This window comes from Crotalus tigris, unplaced genomic scaffold, assembly GCF_016545835.1.
Source record: "Crotalus tigris isolate CLP2741 ecotype Arizona unplaced genomic scaffold, ASM1654583v1 scf7180000017567.3851432, whole genome shotgun sequence".
Taxonomy (NCBI): domain Eukaryota; kingdom Metazoa; phylum Chordata; class Lepidosauria; order Squamata; family Viperidae; genus Crotalus; species Crotalus tigris.
In genome coordinates this window covers 1,490,157-1,516,672 of record NW_024096477.1, presented here as the reverse complement: position 1 = coordinate 1,516,672, position 26,516 = coordinate 1,490,157, and the positions used below count along the sequence as shown (strand labels likewise).

Here is a 26,516-nt window from a genome sequence, read left to right as displayed (position 1 = left end):
TGCTGGCTCATATTTAAGTGATTGTTCACTAGGACTCCAAGATCCCTCTTATGGTTACTGCTATTGAGCGAGGTACCACCTATACCAGTGGTGGCGAACTTATGGCACAAGTGCCAGAGGTGGCACTTGGAGCCCTCTCTGTGGGCACACGTGCCATTGCCCAGCCCCGCTCCCCCCACGGCCCCCTCTACACCAGCCCCCCCCCAGGAGAGTCATCCCAGGCACGGCCCGCCTGGAGCAGCGCAGCCAAGGACAGGGTCGACATGATAGCACTATTCCAGTATTTGAGGGGCTGCCACAAAGAAGAGAGTGTCAAACTATTCTCCAAAGCACCAGAGGGCAGTACAAGAAACAATAGTTGGAAACTGATGAAAGAGAGAAGCAACCTGGAATTAAAGAGAAATTTTCTAACAGTGAGGACAATTAACCAGTGGAATAGCTTGCCTTCAGAAATTGTGGGCGCTCCATCACTGAAAGTTTTTAAGAAGAGACTGGACAGTCACTTGTCTGAAATGGTATAGGTTCTCTTGCTTGAGCAGCAGGCTGGACTAGAAGACCTCCAAGGTCCCTTCCAGCTCTATTCTATTCTATTCTATTCTATTCTATTCTATTCTATTCTATTCTATTCCTATTCTATTCTATTCTATTCTATTCTATTCTATTCGTGTTGCATATATCAGATTCTAGTTCCACTTAATATAGAGGCTCACAGTCAGTAACTATAGTTGAAATTTATTCCCTTTTACTGTTTGTCCTATCAATTGTATACTTTGGGGAACTGGTTTTTTTCAAATACTGTTTTCTTCTCATGAACCAGCTACTGCTGTTGCACACAGCAAAGTAGAGCACTGACATATCAGTGCCCCTTTCCCTAGCTAATTGTTGATGTTTGAAAGAAAGTGAGACTGATCTACAAATGTTGAGAGGCTGCAGAGAATCATATGGCAGACCTTTACTATCTACTCTTTGATAAGGAGTTGGAATTGCTTGTACTCCCTCATGCATAGCTATGCTAATTTGGGATTTTTTTCTGCCATCAGCAGAATTTTACACATACTTCATTTTCAGTCGTATTTATTTTTTAAATATTTATTTACTTGTATCCTGCCTTTTTAAAAGTATTTTTACAAATAATTCAAGGCAGTTTTCTCCACAACAACCCTGTGAGGTAAGTTGGGCTGAGTGAGAGTGACTGACTCAAGGTCATCAAGCTTGTTTTCATGACTAAGGTGGAACTTGAACTCACAGTCTTTCGCTTTCTATCCTAGTGCCTTAACCATTAGACCAAACTGACTAACCCAAGGTCACCTGGTTGGCTTTCATGGCCAGTCTGGACCTGTTCACTTCCCCAAACAGGCCAAGGGTAGGAGATCAAGATAAAATGGAGTTCTCTTTCAGAAAGTTTTCAGCAAGAGAGGACTTGCTTTCTAACTGCAACCTTGTTAGCTAATCAAATTAAGCAGCATTTTAGCATTAGATAACCCTCATTCATAGCTGACTAACATTTTCTGTGATTTAGGTAGTCAAGGACAGGAATTCAATATCCATTTATATATTGCATTCTAACCACTGTGTGGTGACACAGTGATTAGAATGCAATATTGCAGGCAAACTCTGCTCACTGCCAGGAGTTCGATCCTGACTGGCTCAACGTTGACTCAGCCTTCCCTCATTCTGAGGTCAGTAAAATGAGGAACCAGATTTTGGGGGGCAATATGCTAATGTTGTAAATTGCTCAGAGAGTGCTGTAAAGCACTATGGAGCGGTATATAAGTTTAAGTGCTATTGCTATTGCTAAATACCCTGTACCCCAAAAGTATGGCCTACCTCGAAAATAAGCCCTAGCTTGATTTTTTGGGGGTGGGCCTAATATAAGCCCTACCCCAAAAATAAGCCCTACTTTTGGAGCGAGGCACACCTAAAAATCAAGCTAGGCTGGAGTGTGTGGATCTGCCCCATGCGCCCCGCACCCACTTACCTTGCAGCCAGGCCTCTCCTCTTTGGCCCAATTCTTCTGCAGCGTCTTCTGCAGCCAGGCCTGCATTTTGCAGACAGAGGCCTTTCGAAGAAGGCCACTGCAGCTGAGAATCGAGCTATGGATTCAATCCATAGCTGGTTCTTCAAGAGATCTGCAGCTGAGGACTGAGCTATGAATTGAATCCATAGCTCGGTACTTGTCTGCAGAGGCCTTCCAGAAAGGCTTGATTGTAAAATGCAGGCTGGAATGCAGCTACAGCATGAAGCTGCTCCTTCATCCCAAGAAGAAGTAGGCCGGCTGGGTGGATTTGTCAGTGCCGGAGGGCAGTAAGATATCCCCCAAAAGTAAGACCTGGTGCCTTTTTGGGAGGCAAAAAAAAAAAAGACCCGGTCTTATTTTTGGGGAAACACTGTAGTATTACTACTGTAACAGACACTCAGCAGTAGCACAAGAGATATGTTGGCAGCTAGATATATATTGGAAAAAAATACTTTCAGCTTGCTATTGTGGGTTGGATAGAAAGCCTACGTCCTTTTCAGTTTTCATTAGGCAACAACAAAGCTGACCGTTAGAAAAAGTAAGAAAGGGCAACATGAGTGACAGAAAATAGGAGGAACTATAATTGTGTTTCTTATCTCCACTGTTATTTAGTGAAGCTCTTTGTATTTTAAACTGTTTCTTCCTCGTCTCCTGGCAAACTCAAACTATATCCAAGTGAAGCTTTTGGTGAGAAATATATTTGGTTGACGTTGTGTTAGGGCTGAGGTTAAGGACTCTAGGGCTTAATGACTTAGGACTGATGCACATAGCTATACGGATAAAGATTCCTTAAAGACTCTCAACAGACCAAAATATCCATTGTCTCATACCTTTTTGATACTTGTGTCTACTATTTCAAACTGTATGATTAATTAAAAACTGCAGTTGTTAATATGTACAGAAATAAGTTGTAAATTCTCTTGTATTAATAAGTTATCAATCAAGAACATATTGGCAGCATTTTTAATAATTGTGGGGGCACTAATGATGCCGCCACATTATTACTGATATTACTCGCAATCTATTTAAAAGAACATATTTGAAATGTAATTGTGGACTGATGCAGACTGACAATCTTGGTAGTTTATGACTCTCACATTATATGCAAAAGTTGATTGAAAGAAGTTATATGTAAAATAGCCAGGGAAGGGGGGCAGAAAGAACAGATATATGGGTTGTTTTGTTCTGAACTTTCAGTGTGAAAACTTTGAACTGTGCCAAATCATTTGCCAAGAAATCTCATTAAGTTATTTTATGGGGGTTTGCAAAAAGAATAAAATAAGCAAATTCTGTATATCATAAATATATTGACAGGGCTTTTGAAATATTGTGAATTTTTATTTAATCGAACATAGTAATATTCTTTTCCATCTGAAGTTTTAGTTGAAACTGCAATTTACAAAAAGACAAATACAGTTAACTGCATAAGGAAATTGACTATATATATTAAATGAATTGACTATATATATTAAATGAATAAGCAAAATAAATATTTTTGAATTAAAATATATAAACATTGTTTTATAAATGTTGAATATTATTTTCCACTAGAGCTATTCATGATATGAATGATAATTAATTTTTCAAAATACAGTCTAGTATAAACATAATTTCTGAACTTTGGATACTTTACCATTAATCCATCTTACATTATCAAACAAAAAAAGTTTTCTTGCCAAAATGTGCAATGTATTATGGAAAAATATTTCAGCAGTGGATAGGATTAGAGGTCAAAATGTGTGGGGATCACATGTGAAATTGGATGGGATTCATATATCTTTATACAGGTAGGCATCATTTAAAAAAATAGTCTCTATTGCCCTCCAACTCAGAATGTGACATCATCATAATTAATATGCTTTGTCTATTGAATATTATGTGAGTAAACATTATTGCTATCATAACATCTAATTACTGTATCTGAACATTTTGTGACATAGTTCCTCAAATGATAAATAATTGTGAGGTTAGATCTACAAGAAAGAATCCCAGTTAGTTGTACTACTGGAATTTTGAGGGCATCTTGTGAGTATCCTCACAAAATGCCTAATATTTGATGGACATGTAGGACTTTTGTGATGGACAAGTCCAGCTTCAAAACACTTTTTTACCAGAGCATACAGAGTGCTTGCTACATTTCTTCGTTTTTCTTTTCCCCTAGTCCAGTAGGTGCACTACATTGGAATTGGTTAGGTGCCAGGAATAGTATTTGTATTTCAAGCCCATGGACACAAAATTGTTTATTTCTCATTTAATTCCATTGAAATCAGTTGGCATACATTTGATATTAAATAGTGAATGTTAATTGTATTATGGGCTAGAATCCATATTATTTAAAGCTATTAAGCACACAGAAAACCTATCTTCACTGGATTTTGCTGATAAAGATTGACTGATGCGGCATTTTGATTTTGTTTTCCGTACCTAAGAGATGAGCTATGGGAAGAAGAGGGAATATGTTTTATTTAGAGATTGTGATAAACTATTAAAATTGTTTTTACCTGCTGGGATGAAGAAAGAAATTACTTCTGTTTCCTTTTTCTTTTCCTTTTTTCTTTCTTTTCCTCTTTCACCTCCCCCTTTTGTATTTTTTATTTGCATTTTTTATAGTTTGTATTGATTTATATTATTTACATGAATTATTCTTAATAAAATTATTTGGAAAAGAGGCATCATAGAAAACCTTTGGAATAAATACATATTTATTTGGCAGCAGAAGTTTTTTTTTCCTGTTATAAATGTCCTATCAAATTGTTCTTCAGGATTGCCACTTCATTGGTAGTTCTTCAGTATGCCATTAGAATTATAAAGGTATTACTACTAGAGTTATTGATAAAATAATCATTTAACAAATAATCTCTTCTAATATTTCTGCATCTGATTTGCTTCCATCAATGGAATTGATAAATAGCGTATGGGTTTTTTACAATTGTATTCAAATGAAACCAGTAGAAGACCATGGGATTAACTTTTCCAGTTCTAATTATAGCATTTATATCCTGATCTTTCTTTTTGAAAAAAAAAAAACCCTTACATTGGGTTTACATCCATTTTAAACCCCAATTTCCACTTAATTACAATAAGGGTTAAAATTTCTAAAGACATACACATTTTGAAATTATGTGATGTGGAACACTAAGTAGTATCAAATGAAAATCAGCAGTAACCCAACAGAGAGAGCATTCTCTTACCTGGTCATGTGTACCAAGAATGGTCTCCCTCATATCACTGTACAGAAATTTGGTGGGAGTACATGAAAAATAGGGTGGTAGGGTTCTAAACAGGACCTAAGCATTGTAGATTTCCTACACCTAGTCTATAAATACTAACAGATTTGACCTGGTTTTATCAGGTAAGTATATCAAAAGTATATTCCCTCTGTACTTGTGTAGAGCTTCAAATTTGAAGGCAAAAGATTTATTATCAGCAGTTCTTTAAGCCAAGTGAGATTTTTCCCAGGATTATACTGCAACTTCTGGCACTGGAAAAAAAGATCCATCTGATATTTAAGGAACTAAACATGAGCTTCAGAGATCTCCATCCTCTTTCAATGCAAAGCACTGTACGGCCTTCCTTCCCTAATTACTTTCCTAATTATTGAATGAAAGACTCAGCCATTCACAGTGTCTCTAATTTACTGGGTTTCAGCTTAGTCATTGTTCTTCCTTTAGCTTACCTTCATTTCCCTAGGCTGATCCTGATGATTTAGGATGATACAGAGATATTACTGAAAAGAGATACTTCATTAACACAGTTATTCGTTATGTATATCTATCCACTGTATTTATTAAAACTCTTCTTTCTTGTAATGTTTAATTGGGTAAAACAGTACAACTTGGTCAGAACCTTTTGAACCAAGGGACCTCAAATGGCCTAATCTACAGAATGTGTCCAAAATCTGGGACACATGATTAGCTAGAATTGAAATTTTGCAAATTTTAATTAAACATTTTATGACATAAAATTGCCATAAAACAGTTTATGACATAACATAAAATGTCATAAAATATTTCTGTGCTTATGTTTGTGCTAGTTTAGTATGGGATATTTTCAAGCCAGATACTTCTGAACAGGCTTTTTCACTGAAAGCAATACATTAGAAGTTCTGTCATTGTTGAAGATAGCAAGGAGTCTGGTAAGGCAATATTTCTGAAAAAATGACCCAAAGGGTCATGGGTTGTCTAGTTGACATTAAAGCTAAGTGCATAAACAATTGATCTTTTCCTTTGAAAATAAGTAGGACTTTATGCTATAATCCTGTTGGGGGAGGCAGAAATAAGTAACTCCTTAATTTTAGTACTGCTGACAGGTTACATAAATTTTATTTGGGATCAGTTGCCCCTTTACCAAGGACTCTCCATATGCCTCACTTACAGATGGTTCTGAAGAACAATAGAATATGCAAGGGAACATAAATATGCGAGCAGATATTAATATTGATCTGTTCAAGATTTAGGGCTGCCATTAAATATTTCTTATTTACTGCAAAGAGGTGTGCCTCTCTATTAATGTGATGCTATACTGGATAATCTAGAATGCTTAAAGAGATACTTTTTAAGATGACAGAAATATGTGTGATTATCTGTTAAAAATGAATGCTTTAAATTAGAGGCTGAGAATATTTTAGTATTTAAACGCAGGTAGCATTTAATATTTGTTCGAGGGGTGAGGAGGGTTTTGACTAAAATTACTGGAAAGGTATCATATATGTGGGCAACAGCATAATTTTCAATTTAGGAGGTGGCTCTTTGGAAATTATGGTTTTGTTAAACTTCTTTAAGGGTTATTTACCATTTTCATGTGTTCCCAACTTCAAAATCATAAAGAAATATAGCATTCATTTTTTTCAGTGTGCTCATAGAAAAATGAAGAAAATGTAAAGAAATAAATAATAAGATATAGATGTGTATTCCTACTTTAATTATTTGATTCCAAATTATTTTGGATGTGGAAGATCTAATCTTAACTCTTTTTAAAAAAATATTTGCAGATTATTGTCAATGTATTTTAAAAAATTATAATATGAAAGAAATTAGTTCAATGAAGAATCTATGCATTAACTTCTTTTAAATGTGCTTACAGCTTATCTGCTAGAATCACTGGAGAAGTGCCTATGTAAAAACTGCAGAATTAAAACAACAGCTTTTTTTTTAAGCAGGAAAGCTATTTCTATATTAATACAATAAAGTTACAGTTTTATTAAACTGTAACTGTTATTCCGAAAACTCTATAAAATTACTTTTGAAGGTAAATATTCCAAACTTGAAATTTTATGATTTAGCAAAACAAAATAATAGGGAAAACTTTGTATTTCCCTAAAATAGTAGTTCATACAATAGTTTTATTGGTGCCATTTCGCTGCTAAGAGTGACATGGAATTATTATCATACTTAATTTCATGTTGTATTTGAATTTATTTTTTTAATTTGTAAATGTGTCTGAAAATCTAGTTTTACTTTTGCTGCATTTCAGCATGTTTATTCTTCATGGAGCTTTGACTGCTAAGGAACCTATGCTAAATACATTCACCCAGATACTAATCCTAGCTAAAGGAAACAAGCTCGCTGTCCTCCATCCTCATAATTACCTGTGAATTAAGGGAAGGGGGGGTTGTCTTATATTGGCTGAGGAGATGCTGCTATTAAAAACACATAATAAGAAGGAAATGAAAATGTCTGCAGACCATTGAAAATTAACTGTCAGTTGAGGGGAGTTGATGGCTTGTGAATTTTAAGGATCTCCTAATACCTAAATAGAACTTCTATCACTTTTCTTTTATTGTTTCTGTTTATCTTCCCTTTCCAGCATAGCTAACCCTTCAATTTGCTTCACCTCTTTTAGCTTTTTGCTGCTTCTGCTAGAAAAGAAATGGGAAATATGTTTCTGTGTACTTGATATATCTTTGGAGTGATTTTTGATAAATAGTTGCATACACAAAGTACATAGAGATGGGCCACGTGAGTGTCTTTTTGCTGGCTGGGGGATGTGAGTGGAAATCTTGCCTGATTTGGGAGCAATTCTGGGTGAGCAAGGTGAGAGGAGAATGCAAATTGAATGTAATAATAATAATAATAATAATAATAATAATAATAATAATAATAATGTTGGAAGGGACTTTGGAGGTCATCTAGTGCAGCCCTCTACTCAGGCAGGAAACCCTATACCATTTCGGACAAATGGCTGTCCAGTTTCTTCTTAAAAACTTCCAGTGTTGGAGCATTCACCGCTTCTGGAGGCAGGTTGTTCCACTGGTTAATTGTTCTAACTGTCAGGAAGTTTCTCCTTAGTTCTAGGTTGCTTCTCTCCTTGGTTAGTTTCCATCCATTGCTTCTTGTCCTGCCTTCAGGCACTTTGGAAAATAGCTTGACTCCCTCTTCTTTGTGGCAGCCCCTGAGATATTGGAACACTGCTATCATGTCCCTCCTCGTTCTTCTCTTCGTTAAACTAGACATATCCAATTCCAGCAACTGTTCCTTATATGTTTTAGCCTCCAGTCCCCTAAGAGCAGTCTTTGTTGCTCTTCTCTGTACTCTTTCTACAGTCTCAATATCTTTTTTACATCGTGGTGACCAAAACTGGATGCAGTGTTCCAAGTGTGGCCTTACCAAGGCATTGTAAAGTGATATTAATACTTCACATGATCTTGATTCTATCCTTCTGTTAGTGCAGCCTAGCACTGTGTTGGCTTTTTTGGCAGCTGCAGCACACTGTTGGCTCATATTTAAGTGATTGTCCACTAGGACTCCGAGATCCCTCTCACAGTTACTACTATTGAGCAGGGTCCCCCCTATACCAATGGTTCTCAACCTTTTTAATGCCGTGACCCCAACCGGTCATAAGTCGAGGACTACCCAACCGGTCGTAAGTCGAGGACTACTCAACCGGTCGTAAGTCGAGGACTTTCCCTGCCCGGGAGCACCGCGCATGCGTGGTGCTGCCCCCTGCGCTGGCCGAGGTGTAGCTGGCAAGCGGCAGAGACGGAGCAGGCCGACCACCGGCTGGGCCACCAGCTGGCCCAGCCCAAGGGAGGTAAGGCACCCGCTGGGCCCACGCGCGCCAGCAACCCTCCCTGCACCCGCCGGCCTCCCACCTCCCACCCCTGGCCCTCTTTTACTTACATTTTTAGTAGTTGCTCAGCAGGGAGGGGTGGAAACTTCCAGATAGCTCGCCTTCTCTGTAGACAACTTGCAGCACCGTTTGCAGAATGGGACTTTTGGCGGGCTCAGCAGGGCAGAGACAGCCTGGACAATTCCTATTGGCTTTTGAAAGCCAATAGAATTAGACTCTATTCAAGAGAGTCTATTCTGTTGTCTTTCAAAAGCCAATAGAATAAAAGGGAGTAGCACAGCTAAGGAAAAGGGGGGGAAATGGCGGACTGTGTTGTTTGGCAACCCCTGTGAAATGGTCATTCGACCCCAAATGGGGTCACGACCCACAGGTTGAGAACCGCTGTCCTATACTATACCTGTACATTTGGTTTTTCTTGCCTAAATGTAGAACCTTACTTTTTTCACCATTGAATTTCATTTTGTTAGTGATAGAACATTGAAGAATGAATTGGGATGAGCAGTTAACATATTTTTTTTTAACATACTTGTTTTCTAGCTTTGTTCAGAGATTGTTTAATTCAAAAATCTATTGTTGAGGGTTTTTTTTTTTTCCCTTTCTGGGCACAGGCTCTTTAATAAATTGGATTGTACTTGACAACAGATCCATCTTACTTTTGAGCTGATTATTAACCCCAAATGTTAGGATAAGAAAATAAAGTACCAATGTAATGTACCTTCATGAGCATCTCAATTTGATAAGTGCTACTGGAAAGTATCAAGTTGCTTCTGCATTTTTTCTAAGTTCTCTGTTTGGAGCTACAGCAGTCACAATGCTATTAATGGCAGGGAAGATTGTTGAAGGCTTGTTTGTATTAACCAGTAACCTTTCCACTTTTTGTCTGTCTAATTGTTATGATGTTTTTATTATAAAAGGATTGCTAACACTTCTGTTTTTTCATGTAGAATGCCTTCAAAGCTCTAGTAACATTTTATTTGGTGAAGAAAATGTTTTAAAACTTCTATTTGTTGTTGCATTGTTTAGTAAAGCTATTCATAATGTTCTTAAAATATTGAATGTGATGCAACTGCAGTTTATGTTACATTTGTTGAAGCCTTTTTATGTTGCATTTGTTGCTGTAGTTAATACTTGCCAAACTTAGCATCTGCTGGGAGAAGTAGAGAATGAAATTATTTATGTGCACATCGAATTGCAGTCAATAGATACGTTATTTTACATTGTCAGCCTAAATATTGCATTGAGTTAAAATACTCTGATATAATTGATTGGGTATCTTTTGAAATATATCATGAAATTACCTTAGGGCTATTACAGTGCTCCTGGTTTCAATCTTGAGGTTCCACATAATTGCTTTAAAAACTGACTGCCACTCATAGTAAAAACCACTTTGGTTACATTAACATGGAAAAGCCAAAGAATTATTTGATGAACACAGTTTACATACTTGAATATTTGGTTAAGATTATTGATTAAAATAGTTTATTCATCATGTTATGTTTTTCTAATACAGTAGCTTTGAAATAGAGTAGGTAGTTATGTACCCTATCTAGTAAATAGATAGTAGTTATGTACCCCATCTAGTAAAGTCTTGAGATTTGTTCATGGTTGTTGTTATGCTACTTAACTGCTTAGGCAGAATTAAATTATCAGAGTCTCTTAGTTATAACATGTTATCACAACAAAAAGTCTATTTGGTCCACATATATGAATTATGTTCTGTCAGAATTTAAATTGTCAAGCAATTTGACTGCTTAAATTAAGCAATTATAAAAACTGAAACAATTTTGTAAGGCTGTTAAAATAGTATTGCTGTGATTTTGCTAAAATTAATACATTCTAAGTATTCATTTTGAGAAATCTGAATTATATATGTTCAATTTTACAAAGTAACACAGAGAATAAAAGGTCTGGCCCATTGAGCCTTGAGCAAAGCTTCAACTTTTCCGATTTTCCATAACCTCAACAGGAACAACGGTGTCATTCACAGTGCATTTTTTTTTCATGAGAGTTAGGAACAAGGCATTTGGGAAGCAGACAAGACTACCAGGTCCTGTTCCACACTTTTCCATATCCAAATAAGTTCACCAGGTTTCCACCAACACCCATTTTGTCAAGTGGTTGTTTACTTGTGTCTTATGGGAGTCATGCATCTTTTAGGATGATTAGTTAACTTGACCAAATGCACCAACTTTGATCAGCACTAATTAAAACATTGATCTCACTGGAAATAAATACAAAGAAATTTCTTGAAAAAATATACAAGGCTAAAAACAATAATAGCTTATGATTCCTAGTTTTTTGATGTTAAGATACAGTTCTCAAATTTACTTTTCAACTTCTGTTTTGAGCAACGATTTTTTTTATAGTACCACTACAATTGGAAAGCATTAGGAAACATGGCAAAATGTGTGTGTCTGGAGATGTTCTCAAAATACAGTCTGTCGAAGTAGTAATCTTTGCCAATTTAATATTATATAATTTATATGTCCACTGGTTCTTCAAAGATCTAAACTTTCCATGAAAAACACTGAAATTTAAAACATGATAGTCTCTGAGAAGTTTTAGTTTATCCTCCGCCTGTTATGATCTGAAACTTACCCATTTCATGTCAAAGTTTTCCAATTTAATATTCTTATACATATAGTACAAGTAGAATATTCCCTGTATTAATATACTTTTTCTACTTAGTGTAATGCAGTTAATCTATCTAAACAATCACATTTAAGCTTATTTTAATCAAAATGAATCAAATGAACTTTGTTTATTTCATTGCAGGATCTGGAATTCCATGGAGTTATGAGATTTTATTTTCAAGACAAAGCAGCGGGAAATTTTGCAACAAAGTGTATCCGTGTGTCTAGCACTGCCACAACTCAGGATGTGATAGAAACACTTGCAGAAAAATTCCGGCCAGATATGCGAATGTTATCATCTCCAAAATATTCACTTTATGAGGTGCACGTCAGTGGAGGTTAGTGTATTCTATTTGGGCTCTTAAAAAAGAAATGACAGCAATGGAAAAAATAGGCTTCATAAAGTATCTTGTTTCACTCAGTTTCAGCAGCTAACATTTGAGAAAAAGAAATTGCTAACTGGCAGTGATATACTAAAACTTAAGAATGTCAAAATATGTACCAGTAAAAATGTATGCAATCAGAGCACTCTGATACCTTAGTAAGTTTATGGGCTCAAAAAAATTCTCAGCATATTTCATTGATGTAAATCTTACAGTAAGTTTTGAAGGATTGAAAGCTTATTCAGAGACTGGTCACTTTAGGAAACATGCCTGGAATATTGGGATTGTGGCTATGAACATTTTTTTCCTAAAGGAGCCATTATAGTTCCTGAGTGTACAGTAATAGCATAATGATAATCTGAATGATTATGCATCATTATGTATTGAGAATCATTTTAGTAAGGCGCTGGCCTAGAAACTAGGAGACTGAGCTTTAGTCTTCTTTTAGGTTTGAAAGCCTGCTAGATGTCTTTAGGCCACCTGCTCACTCTCAACCTCACAGTTTTGCTGTTGTAGGGAAAATAAGAGGAAAGAATAATATACAAATTTGCCTCCTTTAATTACATATAAAAAGATGGGGTAAAATCTAATCATTATCACCATCTGAAGTCATTTATGCTAAAGCAGGGATGTCAAACTGCTGGCCCATGGGTCGGTTTCATCATACTGGAGCTGCGCCCACCCCATTGCCGGCAATGGCGAAAAAACTCCGATACGTCACGTGGTGTCATGTGATGTCGCGAGTTTGACATGCCTGTGCTAAAGAAATGGTCCTTGAAATTGGGCTGGAATTTTTAGCTGGCACAGAATATGATCATCTTCCTCCTAACAGGAATAGAAAGGCTCATGTGCAGTAAATTTTCTTTCAGCTTCAGTTTATTTTGAGAAACCATTCAGGATACCAATATTTTTATAAGATACTGTCTAATCCAAGGTTAGCAGAGTTAGAGATAGTGCTCCAGAATGGGCCATTTTATTTAATACCTTTTGAAATGGGGTTTCTTAAAGGGACTTTTCCTTAAGTAAGTGAAATTTGATTATAAAAAATAAAAGTAGATGTTCAGATTGCTTTCTTAATCATTGTAGGAAGATCATAATTGAAAGATATGGTGGGTGATATAATTTTCTTATTATTATTTTGGATTCCCAATGACAATATGTTTCAAAAAGATAAAAAATCATATCGGTATGACATTAAAATTCATGAGCTAAAAACAAAATGTTTAATCCTCATTGTTTTACCACTTTGTCGTGATGCTTATTGTGGGGAAAAAAATCTTTGTTCTTCTATTCTGCAAGTTGCTTAATTTGTGTCTTTCACCTTTGATACTATCTGCATTGGGGATTTTTTTTTAAAGTGTTATTTTTATTTCTCTGAGATCAAGAATATTGGTGCAGTTAAATAGCTTAAAATAAGAGATAACTTGAGATAACTGATAACTGATAACTTGTGATATATATGACTTTCATTATCTAATGTTGAGGAGGACAATGATTAAATGAATACTTTCAAGATTCCAGTTGGAAACAGTAGATTGCAATTTATGGGCATTAAGTTAAAGCTGGTGGTGGAGAGTTGCATGATATAGAATTTTATATAAGGTTTTATTTTTTCTTTAGTTTCAAAAAGAAAAAGAAAGAATAATTATTCAGTTAAGAGAAGAAATGGTTTTCTATGTATCTGGTGAGATAGATGTTTTGGCAAAAGAATATACACAGATATTTATGAAATGGCCCTGCCCCATATGTCCCCAGTTGTGCGACCGTGCTTATTAAGTTAGGCTCTAGGGATCAGTTGGGACTGTTGCTATTTTACCAACCTCTCTGCTTCTTAGGAATCTCCCTACCCAAACTCCTTGGCTCAATTTCTGGAGTTCCTCAAAGTTATGGTTTTGTAGGATTTGCCTTCCCTGGAATGGATTCTGATTTTTTTTTATTTTATTTTATTTTTTTGAGAAAGAGATGGGTTGTTCCTTTATCTTATAAACAGACTGTGGTCTGCCCCCTGCTCAAGATCAATAAAGTGCTGTAACCCACTTTATTGGATAATTTTCATCCAATATCTCACTCCCTTGCTTGGGAAGGTGGTAGAGAAGTTTGTTATACCACAGTTTCAGAGGGCCTTGGAGGAAACAGATTGTCTGGATCATTTTTAGTTAGGATTCAGACCCAGGCATGGGACAGAAACAGCATTGGTTGCACTTTGGGATGTACTTTGGCGTGGGTGGGCCTGAGGGTAGTGCATTCCATCTTTGCCCTTCATAACCTCTCAGGTTTCAAAACCATATATTTTCACCCTGGGTGTTTAAGCAATGCTGTGAATGTCTCATCCTGGTGACTGGAGGCTGTGAGAATCTAGATGGAGAATAAGAGACTTCAGCTAAACTCTGGTAAGACCAAATGGCTTTGGCCTGTGGTTCTAGGATTTTGCCATTTTTGGTGCTGAGTGGGATTTCAATATGCAGAGATATCCAGTGGGCACTCTGAAGATCCTCCTAAATGCATGACTCCTGCTTAAGGAGTAGGCAATCGTGGGTAGGAAGGTTTTTGCACAGCTTTGCCTTGTATGCCAGTAGTGTCTATTCCTGGATTGCCTTGGTCACCTCCAGATTGTCTACTGCAATGTGCTTTATATGGTGCTGCTCTTGAACAGTATCGGGAAGTTTCAGCCGGTACAGAATGTGGGCAGTTATGTGTATTCCCAGAGCAGTGCATGTTACACCACTACTCTAAGCTGCACTGCTTGCCTACTTGCCCTTGGGTCTAATTCAACATGCTGTTTTTAATTTTTAAAAGCCTATATGGCATGGGGCAGGTTATTTGAGGGACTATCTTCCCCAATTATATCAGCCCAGCCCACTAGATCTGGCAGATAGGCATGTTGTGTGTATCAACAGCTGGGGGGGGCTTCATTTGGTGGGTCCCGGGAGACATGCCTTCTCTATCATGGCATACACCTTATGGAGCATTTTCCTCCCCCTAAACTATATTAGCACCGTTGCTTTTGATATTCTGAAAAATCCTCAAGTCTTGACTACATTGTCAGACCTGGGACTCCCAGGCAACCAAAGACTTGTTTGGATGGCTCCATTGTTGAGATGGCCATTTTTATCTTCCCTCTCGTGTTTGTATCTTTCACTTTTATGATATTTATTATTAAGGATGTTTATATTGTATATTTTGTTTTTATTTATTGTTTTTATTTGATTGTTATTTGCCGCTCAGTGGGATGGGCAGCTATACAAGTTTAATTAATATTTAAATAAGTGTAATGATTTAATTCCTATAAGTATATGGACTGTCTTATCCACACCTGTAATAGATTCCCCTTTGACTTGTATCGGTAGGTAGAAATGGAAGAGCAATGGCTCCCTGTTCTGGCTCCACTTTTCTGTATAGGAGAAAATATTTTTGGTTCTTTAGAGAGAGAGGGAATAGTTGCCTCTTTGCTCATGCAAAACGACTCTGAGAATTAAAAAAAAATACCTTCATTCAGTATGTGTGCGATAAAATAAAGCTGGTGGATCTTATATAATATTTTGCTGATAAATAGATGAAATGCTAAAACTCACTGCTACTACATTCTTATATAAATACTGTTTATCAATTTGTGAGCAGGAAGAAATAAAACATTAAAATAGAATAATCAACTTTGTGGTCAGCACAAAGGAAAGGCATATTTGAGCATAAGAATTGTACATAGGCCTCAATATTATCATACAAAAACAGAAACCTTCTACAGATTCTTCAAAATATGCATTAATATCTTGGTACTGAAAGTAGTTAGACCTTAAGCCAGACTCTGTGTTTCTTTTTAAAATGTCTTTCTCTTCTCCTTTTTCTTCAGGTGTAATGTAGATCATTAATACATTTATAGCATGCAGACTGTAATTTCTAAAATGTTTAATTCATGATGTTTTCTCTTTCGGAATATTTACATTTATTTTACCTAAAATCTCTTTTTAACAGATTAATGGGGATATTCATTATTCCCAGCAGTGTGTTGTATCTAATATATATATATATAATCAAAGTAACTCAACTGAAGCAAATTACATTGTCTAATTGAAGTAGCAAGATGATGTCATTTCAAAAAAGCAGATTAAGGCACATAATGAACACTGTGCCACATTTGATACTGAACCTATATGCCAAGGTCATCAGTATAGTCAACATTTGGAGGGAAGGCAAAGATGTTGTGTTTTGATTTTTTTTCTGGACATTTCAATGAAATGGATTATGGGCTTCTTCAGGATAGATTATATTTTTCTGGTTTAAAAAAATAGCACTTTAACCAATTTAGTCTTTCAGATTCATTTAGTCATGTTTTCCTTATTGTTTCCACACCTTTTTGCTTTGTCTCACCATATTTATTCATTTTTAAACTTATTTTATTGTTGTGCCTTTTTGTTTTCATTTCTACCTCCTAATGTTAGAACTACATGACAAACAATTTATGAAGATAAACAGTGACAAATACAATAAGAATTGTAGCAAAGCACTTTTCTTTCTTCATTATATTGTGGAGACTGATTAGCTAATTCGTAAGTAAAAAGCCAGTGTTTTCTTCCTTCTCCCAGTCACTAGAAGAAATTTAGGTTTGATTTTCATGAAGCTATGATAAGCGCAACTAATGGAACAGTCTAGGGCAGGGTTCCCCAATTTCTGGTCCGGGGACCTGCACCGGTCTGTGACATGCCAATAACTGGGCTACGCAGACAAGTGAAACCCCATTCATGGGATGCAGGCAGCACACCAAACCATGCCCCCTCCAGTCCGCAGAAAAACCTCTCTCCACAGAACCAGTCCTGGTGCCCAAAAAGTTGGGGGCTGCTGGTCTAGGGAATCCTCTCTAGGAGCAGTTCCAGTGTGCACAGACATTTTCGATTTCACCTGCTTTAGTCAGCACAGAAACTCAGGCTACACCTATAATTAGGAATGCAGGTGTAACTTTTCCATGTCATCAAATAATGCAGAGAATACAACTAGTTTCCAAAACAAGTTAATATGTCAAAGATTCAAATACCTAATGATGGAGTAAATGCAATATTAAGTGAGCAGATTTGCATGTACATATGAGAGTTTTCTCTTGCTGGTCTGCTGCCTACTCTCTGGAAGATTAATATTTGGAGAATAGGCCACATCTCTTGCTAGACTTTTAAAGAAGACCAGAAGTTAGTAACCTCGCCTCCAACAGTTGGAAGACAAATATTGTAAAATGTATATATCTTCTATAATAAAACGGCCAAATTTCACTCCTTTTACCGTGTTGCTTTTTCTTATTTTATTACAGAGATACACCTGCTTTAATAGAAGGTTTGTTCTTGATACAGAGAAGCTTTTCATCAATCTTATATTGTTTCTGTAGTTTTCTTACTACTGTTTAATTTACATACATATTTTTGTAGCATAATAAACTGATACAAGACAATTCCAAAGGATTTTTTTCTATGATCTATAAAATGAGTTTCTAATTTAATCTCTTATTGGCATAAAGTTGGCAGTGTTTCTGAAGTAGAATATGATATTGCTACAAAGACAAGAAACTAAGTTTCGCTATTTTTTGTCTCTTGGCTTAATAGTAAAAGTTCAGGTTAGTATGCATCCAGGTACCAACAACCAAGAGGAAATACCTGTTTTACTGGTCTATTATTTAACTGACTGATTTTTTTTATGCTTGAAAGAGATTATAGTGATTTATAATGATGTGCTACTCTATATTTGACACTGATTGATTGATTTTATGTCATTGGTCATTGTCAGCTTTTACTTACCATATAGATTTTCTCCATGATTGTCCCTAACCTGATCTTCCAGTAGTACACCCATTATTACTGTACCTGAGTCTATCCACCTTGTTTTTTGTTCTTCTTCTCTTTCCCAGCATTAGAGCCTTTGGTAGAGAGCTGTGTCTTTGGATAATTTGGGTCTGGTCATTTGTGACTTAAGTAAAAAACAACTCTGGATTGATTAGTTTGAACATCCATTTGTTTGGTCATTCATGACATTTTTAGGAGTCTTCTCCAACACAAAAATTCAAAACAGTTTTTTCTCCAGCAGGATGGCTGTAGAGTCCAATGGTTGGGTTCTATGACAGCCTTCCTGCCCGGCAGACTGGGTAAAAACTTAGGCCATACCCTTCCCTTGGGCGTGACCCCAGTTTTGACTCAGTCTCGAAGCCCGTTAGCAGCTAAAAATTCAGCTCCTGACAAAAGCATTTCTATTACCTAAAGCCCTCTCTCTCTCTTTACAAATCAACAATTTGATTAGCAAGCTTACAGGGAGGCAGGTTTCCCTTCTTCCTTCAGCCTTGGCTCGGGGCTCCGAGCAGCTGACGGATCGCCGTTCGGTGGAAGCGTCGTCTCAGAGGTGGTGAGAGTATCATCTGCAACCGATCTGCGTACAATTTATTCCCCACCCCAGGTATTGCCTACTCGGGATACCTGGTCACAATGGCAGACAATGTCTCGCATTCAGCTATGCAGGGCCCCCAATTGCCCCCCCCCACAACAACAACAAAAACGCAGATCCTCAGAACCTGAGGTAGGGGGGAAGAAGAAGGCTAAAACAAAGCACCTGATCCAAAGGGGTCCATCCAAAACAGCTGAGCGAGAGGCATCGAGGAGACATTTGGCTCTAGAAAGACAATTTGCCAGGGCCCAGAAAACCAATGCCAATGGGACAAGCGTGGTTTCCCCTGTCCCATTGGTGGCCCCTAATACAGAACCTACTTCCCAGGAAGTTCTCAGGACTTGGTCTCCTCCGGGGGAAACTGAACAGTTGGACTCCTCCCGATCCCCTTCACCTGCATCTTCACCAGACCATACTCCCACCGTGGCTGCGTCCACGGACAGACCTCAGGAGGACATATGGTCTGCCCAATTTCAGGCATTCATGCAGGATGCCTTTTCCCAGTTTATGGCTTCTAAGGGCCAAGTAGCCTTTCAACCATCCCTTAAGGGACGAAGCAAAGCTCCGGCTACAAACATTTCTGAAACTTCCTCTCAAATAGGAGAGGGAGAATTACTAGACCTAGACATGTCTGATATGCCCCTCTCGGAGGATGAGGGGACCGTTCCTGAGCAGGCAACAAGCTCTGGCCTCTTTGATCCAGCTCTTCTAAAATCACTTCTGATAAAGTCAGTCTCTACAGTCAATTTGACCTCAGTTCAGGAGGAAAATCCTTCTACTAGCAAAGAGGCAAACCCTCTCTTTGCCAAGAAGGTGCCACAGGACAAGTACATTCCTTGTCCTGAGGTTTTCCGCACCACGGTAGAGGAGCAATGGGTTTCCCTAGCAACACCACCAGCACCTAACAGCGTGGAAAGGAAACTATTCAATGTTTCTCCTTCCTTTTCGGGCATGTTAGATGTCCCTGCAATAGATAGTCCCTTGATCTCATTATTCTCTACTTCTGCGATTCCAGGGGAAATGGCGGAGGCCTTGAAACCAGAGGAAAAGAAATTTGAGCACTCCCTCCGTCGTTCCCACATGGCCGCAGCCTGGGCGGCCAAGGCGGCAACTTCATCATTCTTTGCCAGAGCATGTATCATGTGGCTGTGCGAGCTACAAACCACTGTACCTCCAGATCAGGTCAGAGCTCACCAAACTTTGGCCAAGATACTGGCGGCATCACAATTCATGGCAGATGCCTCACTTCACGCAACCAAGTATGCGGCAAGATCGATTGCGGCCACAGTAGCCTCTCGCAGATTACTGTGGCTCAAAAATTGGAAGACAGATCTGAAGGCCAAGTGGCCTTTCGACGTCCAAGTACAGTGGGTCACATTTGTTTGGATCCATTCTGGATCCACATGTAAGCGAGAGTAGGGACAAAAGGAAAATTCTAGTCCATCCATCAAAGAAATTAGACAGGAGAGGCAGTCAGGAATTCCGGAGGCAAAGTTTCCGCCCAGGCAACTCCTGGGACTGGGCACAGCCCTTTCGATCAGGGCAATCCTGGGATTGGTCTAGAGGCTCACGATCCGGCTATTCAAGACAGGATCGTTCCCAGGATCGCCCAAACAGGGGAGCCAGAGGCCAGTTTCAGTCCAGGCGTCCCTTTAGAGGATCGGGAGGCCGACCCTTTAAACGCGCCAAGTGACGCCAGACAGGACACTCCCATAGGAGGTCGGTTAGGGAATTTCATCGAAGTCTGGGAACAGACCACTACCGACGCCTGGGTCTTGGAGACAATCAGGCATGGCCTGACCTTAGACTTTTGTTCTCCCCCACCAAACCGATTCATCAGATGTCCCATCTCCAGAAAGGCACACAAGGCAAGGTTGGTAACCTCGGCCATAGCACACCTCCTGTCAATTCAGGCCATAGAGGAGATACCAAAAGGAGAGGAAGGAAGAGGATTTTATTCCATCCTCTTTGTAATCCCAAAGACATCAGGAGGGTGGAGAGCAATATTGGACCTAAAGGCCTGAATTATTACGTAACTTACAGGAGGTTCAAAATGCAGTCCCTGAAATCCATCCTAGCCAGTGTCAGGAAGGGCGACCTCCTGTCCTCAATAGATCTCACGGAGGCGTACCTGCATATCCCCATCCACCCCAAATACCGCAAATTCCTCAGATTTACCTACGCACACTGGCATTACCAATACAGGGCTCTGCCCTTCGGTCTATCCTCAGCCCCAAGGGTATTTACCAAAATTCTAGCAGTAATAGCAGCCCATCTCAGGTTGATGCCGTTGCGTGTACAGTTTTATCTAGACGACATCTTGATTCAGTCCAGCTCGCACGAGCAAGCAAAATTAGACCTCCAGACCACAATCCGCGTTCTACAAGAACACAGATTCTCAGTCAATGTAGAAAAGAGCCATCTCACTCCCTCAAGGAAGCTATAGCACCTGGGAGCAGTGATAGACTCGTCCCAGTGCAGGGTATATCTTTCCCAGGAGCGTCGAAGCAGCATCTCCAAGCTGGCTCATCAAATTCGGAAAGACAAGAGAGTACCTTTGATACAGCTCTCGAAGCTCCTGGGAAAGATGATATCTTGCATGGGCATAGTCCCATGGGCAAGACTCCACTCAAGGGAGTTGCAGTGGTTCCTCCTCCCCTATCAGAGGAGGAGCCTCAGTACCTCTAGCAGGAGGGTCTTGGTACCAAGATATGTGCTGAAATCACTGAATTGGTGGATATCCCCCATGATGCTCAAGGGGAGTATATTCAGGGAGCCGAACTGGATCACGCTCACGACAGATGCGAGCCTATTCGGATGGGGAGCCCATCTCGGAACTCAGATAGCGCAGGAGCAGTGGAATCAGGAGGACCTCTCTCACAACATCAATTAGCTGGAGCTTCGGGCCATTCACCTGGCTCTACGTCAATTCTCCCACATAGTAACGAGGAGACACATTCTCATTCTAACAGACAACGTAGCGGCCAAGGCCCATGTCAGCAAGGAGGGAGGAACACGATCCTCGGAACTAATGCAGGAGGCATCAGCTCTGGCTCGGTGGGCAGAAGCAAATGTGAGTTCCATCAGAGCGGAACACATCTCAGGGGAGACAAATATCCAGGCAGACTCCCTGAGCAGAGCCAAGGTGGATCAGTCGGAATGGCGTCTGGATCCGGCTCTGTTCGAGGAGATCTCCCGGAGGTTAGGACAACCACATCTGGACCTATTTGCCACTCCAAAGAACACTCAACTCCCCAGCTTCTTCTCCAGATTCCCGACTCCGGGATCGGAGGGAACGGACGCTCTCAGGTGTCAGGTGTCGGTGGCCGGCGCAACTCCTGTACGCCTTTCCACCACTGCCATTAATACCGGCAACCATACGCAAGTTGATCCTGGAAGATGCAGAAGTAATCTTGATTGCTCCACATTGGTCAAGGCGCCGGTGGTTTGCCGACCTCGTGGATCTTTCAATATCACCCTCATGGAGGATTCCCCCGGACCGAGTAATACTCAGTCAGGGCAAACTTTTACATCCAGATCCTCAGTGGTTACAACTAGCCGCTTGGCATTTGAGCGGCAAAGTTTAGCCAAACAATCCTATTCCTCAGGGGTGATATCGATCATACAAGCATCAAGACGACCTTCGACAAACAGGATCTACGATGCTACATGGAAAGGTTTTTGCAGGTGGTGCGTCCTACTTCACCTAGATCCAACCTCAGTATCTATTCCCAATATTCTAGATTACCTATTGGAAGGACTTAATAAGGGCCTATCAATCAACACTATTCGTAGACAGGTATCGGCCCTCTCAACTGTACTTTCCTGTGACAACTTAACCTCTCTAGCGCAACATCCAACGATTAGCGCCTTTTTGAAAGGTGCGGCCAATACTGAACCTCCTGTTATACACAGGTACCCGTCTTGGAACTTGCCCAAAGTTCTTCAAGCCTTGACATCAGTACCCTTTGAGCCTCTTGACTCATGTTCTCTTTATCACCTATCGTTAAAGGTAGCCTTTCTAGTGGCTATTACTTCAGCAAGAAGAATTTCGGAACTAGCAGCACTGTCAGTGAGGAAGGATCTCTGTACCTTCTTCAAGGACAAGGTCGTTCTTAGACCAGACCCTGCATTCGTTCCAAAGGTAAACAGCATCTTCCACAGATCTCAGGAACGGATTCTTCCTGATTTCTGCCCAAAACCCAGACATAGACTAGAACATAGATGGCACAAGCTGGATGTACGTAGAGTGTTGTGTTTCTACGTAAAGCGCACTTTGTCTTTCCGTAAGACGGAAGCATTATTTCTTTCCTTCCAACCATCAACTATGGGAAAGAAGGTGTCATCTTCTACCATAGGTAGGTGGATCAGAGCCTGTATAGCCCAAGCCTACGTCTCGCAGGCATTACCGGTGCCCCCACACGTGACTGCCCATTCAACACGCAGCGCAGCCACATCAGCTGCGTGGTCCACACAAGCATCGGTGGAAGAGATTTGCAAGGCCGCAACTTGGTCTCCCTCCGTATTCATTAGGCATTACCGTTTAGACTCCTTTGCCGCAGCGGATGCTGCCTTTGGTAGAAGAGTGCTACAGCAAGTTGTATCTGCTCAGGATTCAGTGGCCTAGACACTCCCTCCCAGGGGGACATGAGGGCTTTGGTATGTCCCAACCATTGGACTCTACAGCCATCCTGCTGGAGAAGGGGCGTTGTCTTACCTGAATGCCTTTTCTCAGCAGGATGATGTAGAGTCCAAGCCCCCCCCAGGTATTAGGTCTAGGCAGGTATTGGACAAGGAGCTACCGTATCGAATCCAACAAATAGTTCTCGCCTAAGTCAAAACTGGGGTCACGCCCAAGGGAAGGGTGTGGCCAAAGTTTTTACCCAGTCTGCCGGGCAGGAAGGCTGTCATAGAACCCAACCATTGGACTCTACATCATCCTGCTGAGAAAAGGCGTTCAGGTAAGACAACGCCCCGTTTCTTCAAAATCCAACTTTCACTGCCATAAAGTATCACAGGGAAAGTGCTTGCACTAGACACATCATGGCATGAGTATCTTTTCATGGCTGTTTTACTAAGTGCCTGTCTGTGGTGTATTTCTTGACTTCATGGTTTTTTTTACACATGATCCTAAAAGGCCGAAACTATCTATCATTTCAATATCTTCATTAGCATTTCTAAGACTGATTGTTGTACCTGATGTGATGATTCATTTGGTTGTCTTATACTTGATTTTAGCCCATTTTTTTGCCAAAACTATTGTGAAATACAGTCATATGCTCTTGGGATGCTGCAAATGGCCATAAATGTGGCTTGTCGCCAAGCATTCATAGTTCTGTCATGTGACCAGTGGGTGGGGCAACTGATAGAACATTGGATCCAGACTGTAAGTCTGATTTATCAGATCAGTTGCAACTTTGAACAGTTACTAGGCCATTTTTGCTTGTTTTCTTTTGATTTTAGCTGATCATAAACCAAACATTGAATGAATTGATTGATTGATTACTTAGTTGTAAGCCAAGTATTTGTAGTGTCATAAGCATAACACAGGTTATTGATATTTTTTTCCTCCAAATACAGAAAAAGATGAAACATGTTTCTTCCTCCAATCAAACTTAATAATAATAATAATGAAGATGATGATGATGATGATGATGATGTTGGAAGGGACCTTGGAGGTCTTGTAGTCCAACCCCTGCTCAGGCAGGAAATCTATACCATTTCAGACAAATGGTTGTCCGGTCTCCTCTTAAAAACTTCCAGTGTTGGAGTATTCACAACTGTTGGAGGCAGGTTGTTCCTATATTTCAGTGATGGCGAACCTTTTAGAGACTGAGTGCCCCAAAACCACCCCGCCCCCAACACACCTCTGTTCCGCCCCTGCCCGCCCATGGGGCCATCCACTGCCTCCATAGCCCACTGATCGCCTAGGCAGCCCAGCAGCACCATGGCGCCCATGCCCTCCACCTGCGCCCCACAGCATCATCTGTGCGCAGTGGGGCTTAAGGGCAGAATCTTGTCCCTGCTGCCCAGCTGCCATATCCTTGGCTGCGCTGCCCCGCACGGACCACGCTCGGGGATGACTCCTCTGGGGAGGCTGCTGGTGGGGGGGCTGCGGGGGGAGTCGGGGCTGGGGCGATGGCACACATGCCCACAGAGAGGGCTCTTAGTGCCACCTCTGACAGGTATGCCATAGGTTCGCCACACTGCTATCATATTCATTATATAGGTTGAATAAATAAGGGGAGATATAAGTCTTGTTTCTCTACTTTCCCAACCATATTCTGTCCATACTGTAGCTTCCAGATTGTATATATGTTTCTCATGAGGACAGTGAGATGTTCTGTGATTTTTGACACCATTAAATATTGATAATGAAGCTGTTTAGATTAGTTTAGGAACATGTCTTTTGAATATTAATAGATGTTTTACTGCAGTAGTTACTTGAATAATAATTAGTAAATTGAAGTTTAGATAGTTATATCAGCTAGGTTTACAGCAAGCAAGTTTTATATCCCATTAGCTTAAGAATTTTTTAAAGTCTTATTCTTAATTTTAAATTTTGTGCTTATTAAATCTGATCTGTTAATAATTATATATTATTTGGTTGTTTATTTTTTAATAGATGAATGACTAAAAACAAAATGATCTCCTTGACAGTATTAACTTATGTTGTCATAGAAGGAGATGTTTCTTAAGGTTATGGTGAAAAAAAAAGGCTAGTAAATTAAAAAGGAGTAATTTTTCCCCCACCACTTACTGAAGAAACTTTAAATTGTACAGGTACATGCTGATATATTTAAAACATTTCATTGCATGTTTAATTTTGGGACAACTTTGAAGCTTTAAAGACTTTAAAGACAATGCGTTGGTAAGGCCACACTTGGAATACTGCATCCAGTTTTGGTCACCGCAATGCAAAAAAGATGCTGAGACTCTAGATAGAGTACAGAGAAGAGCAATAAAGATGATTAGGGGACTGGAGGCTAAAGCATATAAGGAACAGCTGCTGGAATTGGGTATGTCTAGTTTAGTGAAGAGAAGGACGAGTGGGGGACATGATAGCAGTGTTCCAATATCTCAGGGGTTGCCACAAAGAAGAGGGACTCAACTTATTTTCCAAGACGCCTGAAGGCAGGACAAGAAGCAATGGGTGGAAACTAAGCAAGGAGAGAAGCAACCTAGAACTAAGGAGAAACTTCCTGACAATTAGAATAATTAACCAGTGGAACAACCTGCCTCCAGAAGTAGTGAATGCTCCAACACTGGAAGTTTTCAAGAGACTGGACAGCCATTTGTCTGAAATGGTATAGGGTTTCCTGCCTAAGCAGGGGGTTGGACTAAATGACCTCCAAGGTCCCTTCCAACTTTACTATTGTTGTTGTTATTGTTGTTGTTATTGTTGTTATTATTATTATTATTATTATTATTATTAATGTTCAAAGCAAGCTTGTTTTAAAATAAGGTGCTTTTTATATTATTCTAAGAGTAATACTCCCAGAATTCTAATCCAAAAAAATTGTGCTTCCTGGAAATTTTGAAAATTGTGGTCCTAATACACCTAATGTCAAATTACAAATGGTTGGTTCAAATTTCAATTACTAGCAATTTATTCATTTTGATAACTGAAAGACTTGACAGTCTTCCATTATGGTACAAGAACAGTCTATTAGCTGAATGTGTTTGCTGTATCATTTCTTGGCTTCTATGTTAATTGTCAATATTCTGCAGTGATTGATCTTGTCCCTTTTTCTCTTATTTTGAAGAAGAAAGAAGACTGGACATAGATGAGAAGCCTCTAGTTGTACAATTAAATTGGAACAAAGATGATCGTGAAGGAAGATTTGTGCTTAAGAATGAAAACGATGCACTCCCTCCAAAGGTAAAAAGCAGAATTGTTCTTAAATGTATATATTTGTGCTTTTCTGTGTTTATAAAAATAAACATTGTATATTTGAGTTTTCTATGTTTGTAAAAATTGAGTGTCTGCATATTGTATTTTTT

The 26,516-nt window shown here is 39.4% G+C and overlaps 1 protein-coding gene across 19 annotated transcripts in view; it reads left to right on the top strand.

Annotated features, from left to right (window-relative positions):
• The window catches only part of AFDN (afadin, adherens junction formation factor), a 110,071-nt gene that overhangs the window by 5,389 nt on the left and 78,166 nt on the right, over window positions 1–26,516 (top strand). For 12 of the 19 annotated variants that reach the window (XM_039349994.1, XM_039350095.1, XM_039350037.1 and 9 more), the window contains exons 2-3: window positions 11,861–12,056; window positions 26,279–26,394. In XM_039349994.1, coding sequence (XP_039205928.1) covers window positions 11,861–12,056; window positions 26,279–26,394 — 312 coding nt within the window. The remainder of the gene's footprint in view (window positions 1–11,860; window positions 12,057–26,278; window positions 26,395–26,516) is intronic. The other 7 variants (XM_039350141.1, XM_039350047.1, XM_039350002.1 and 4 more) reach the window with 1 other exon arrangement.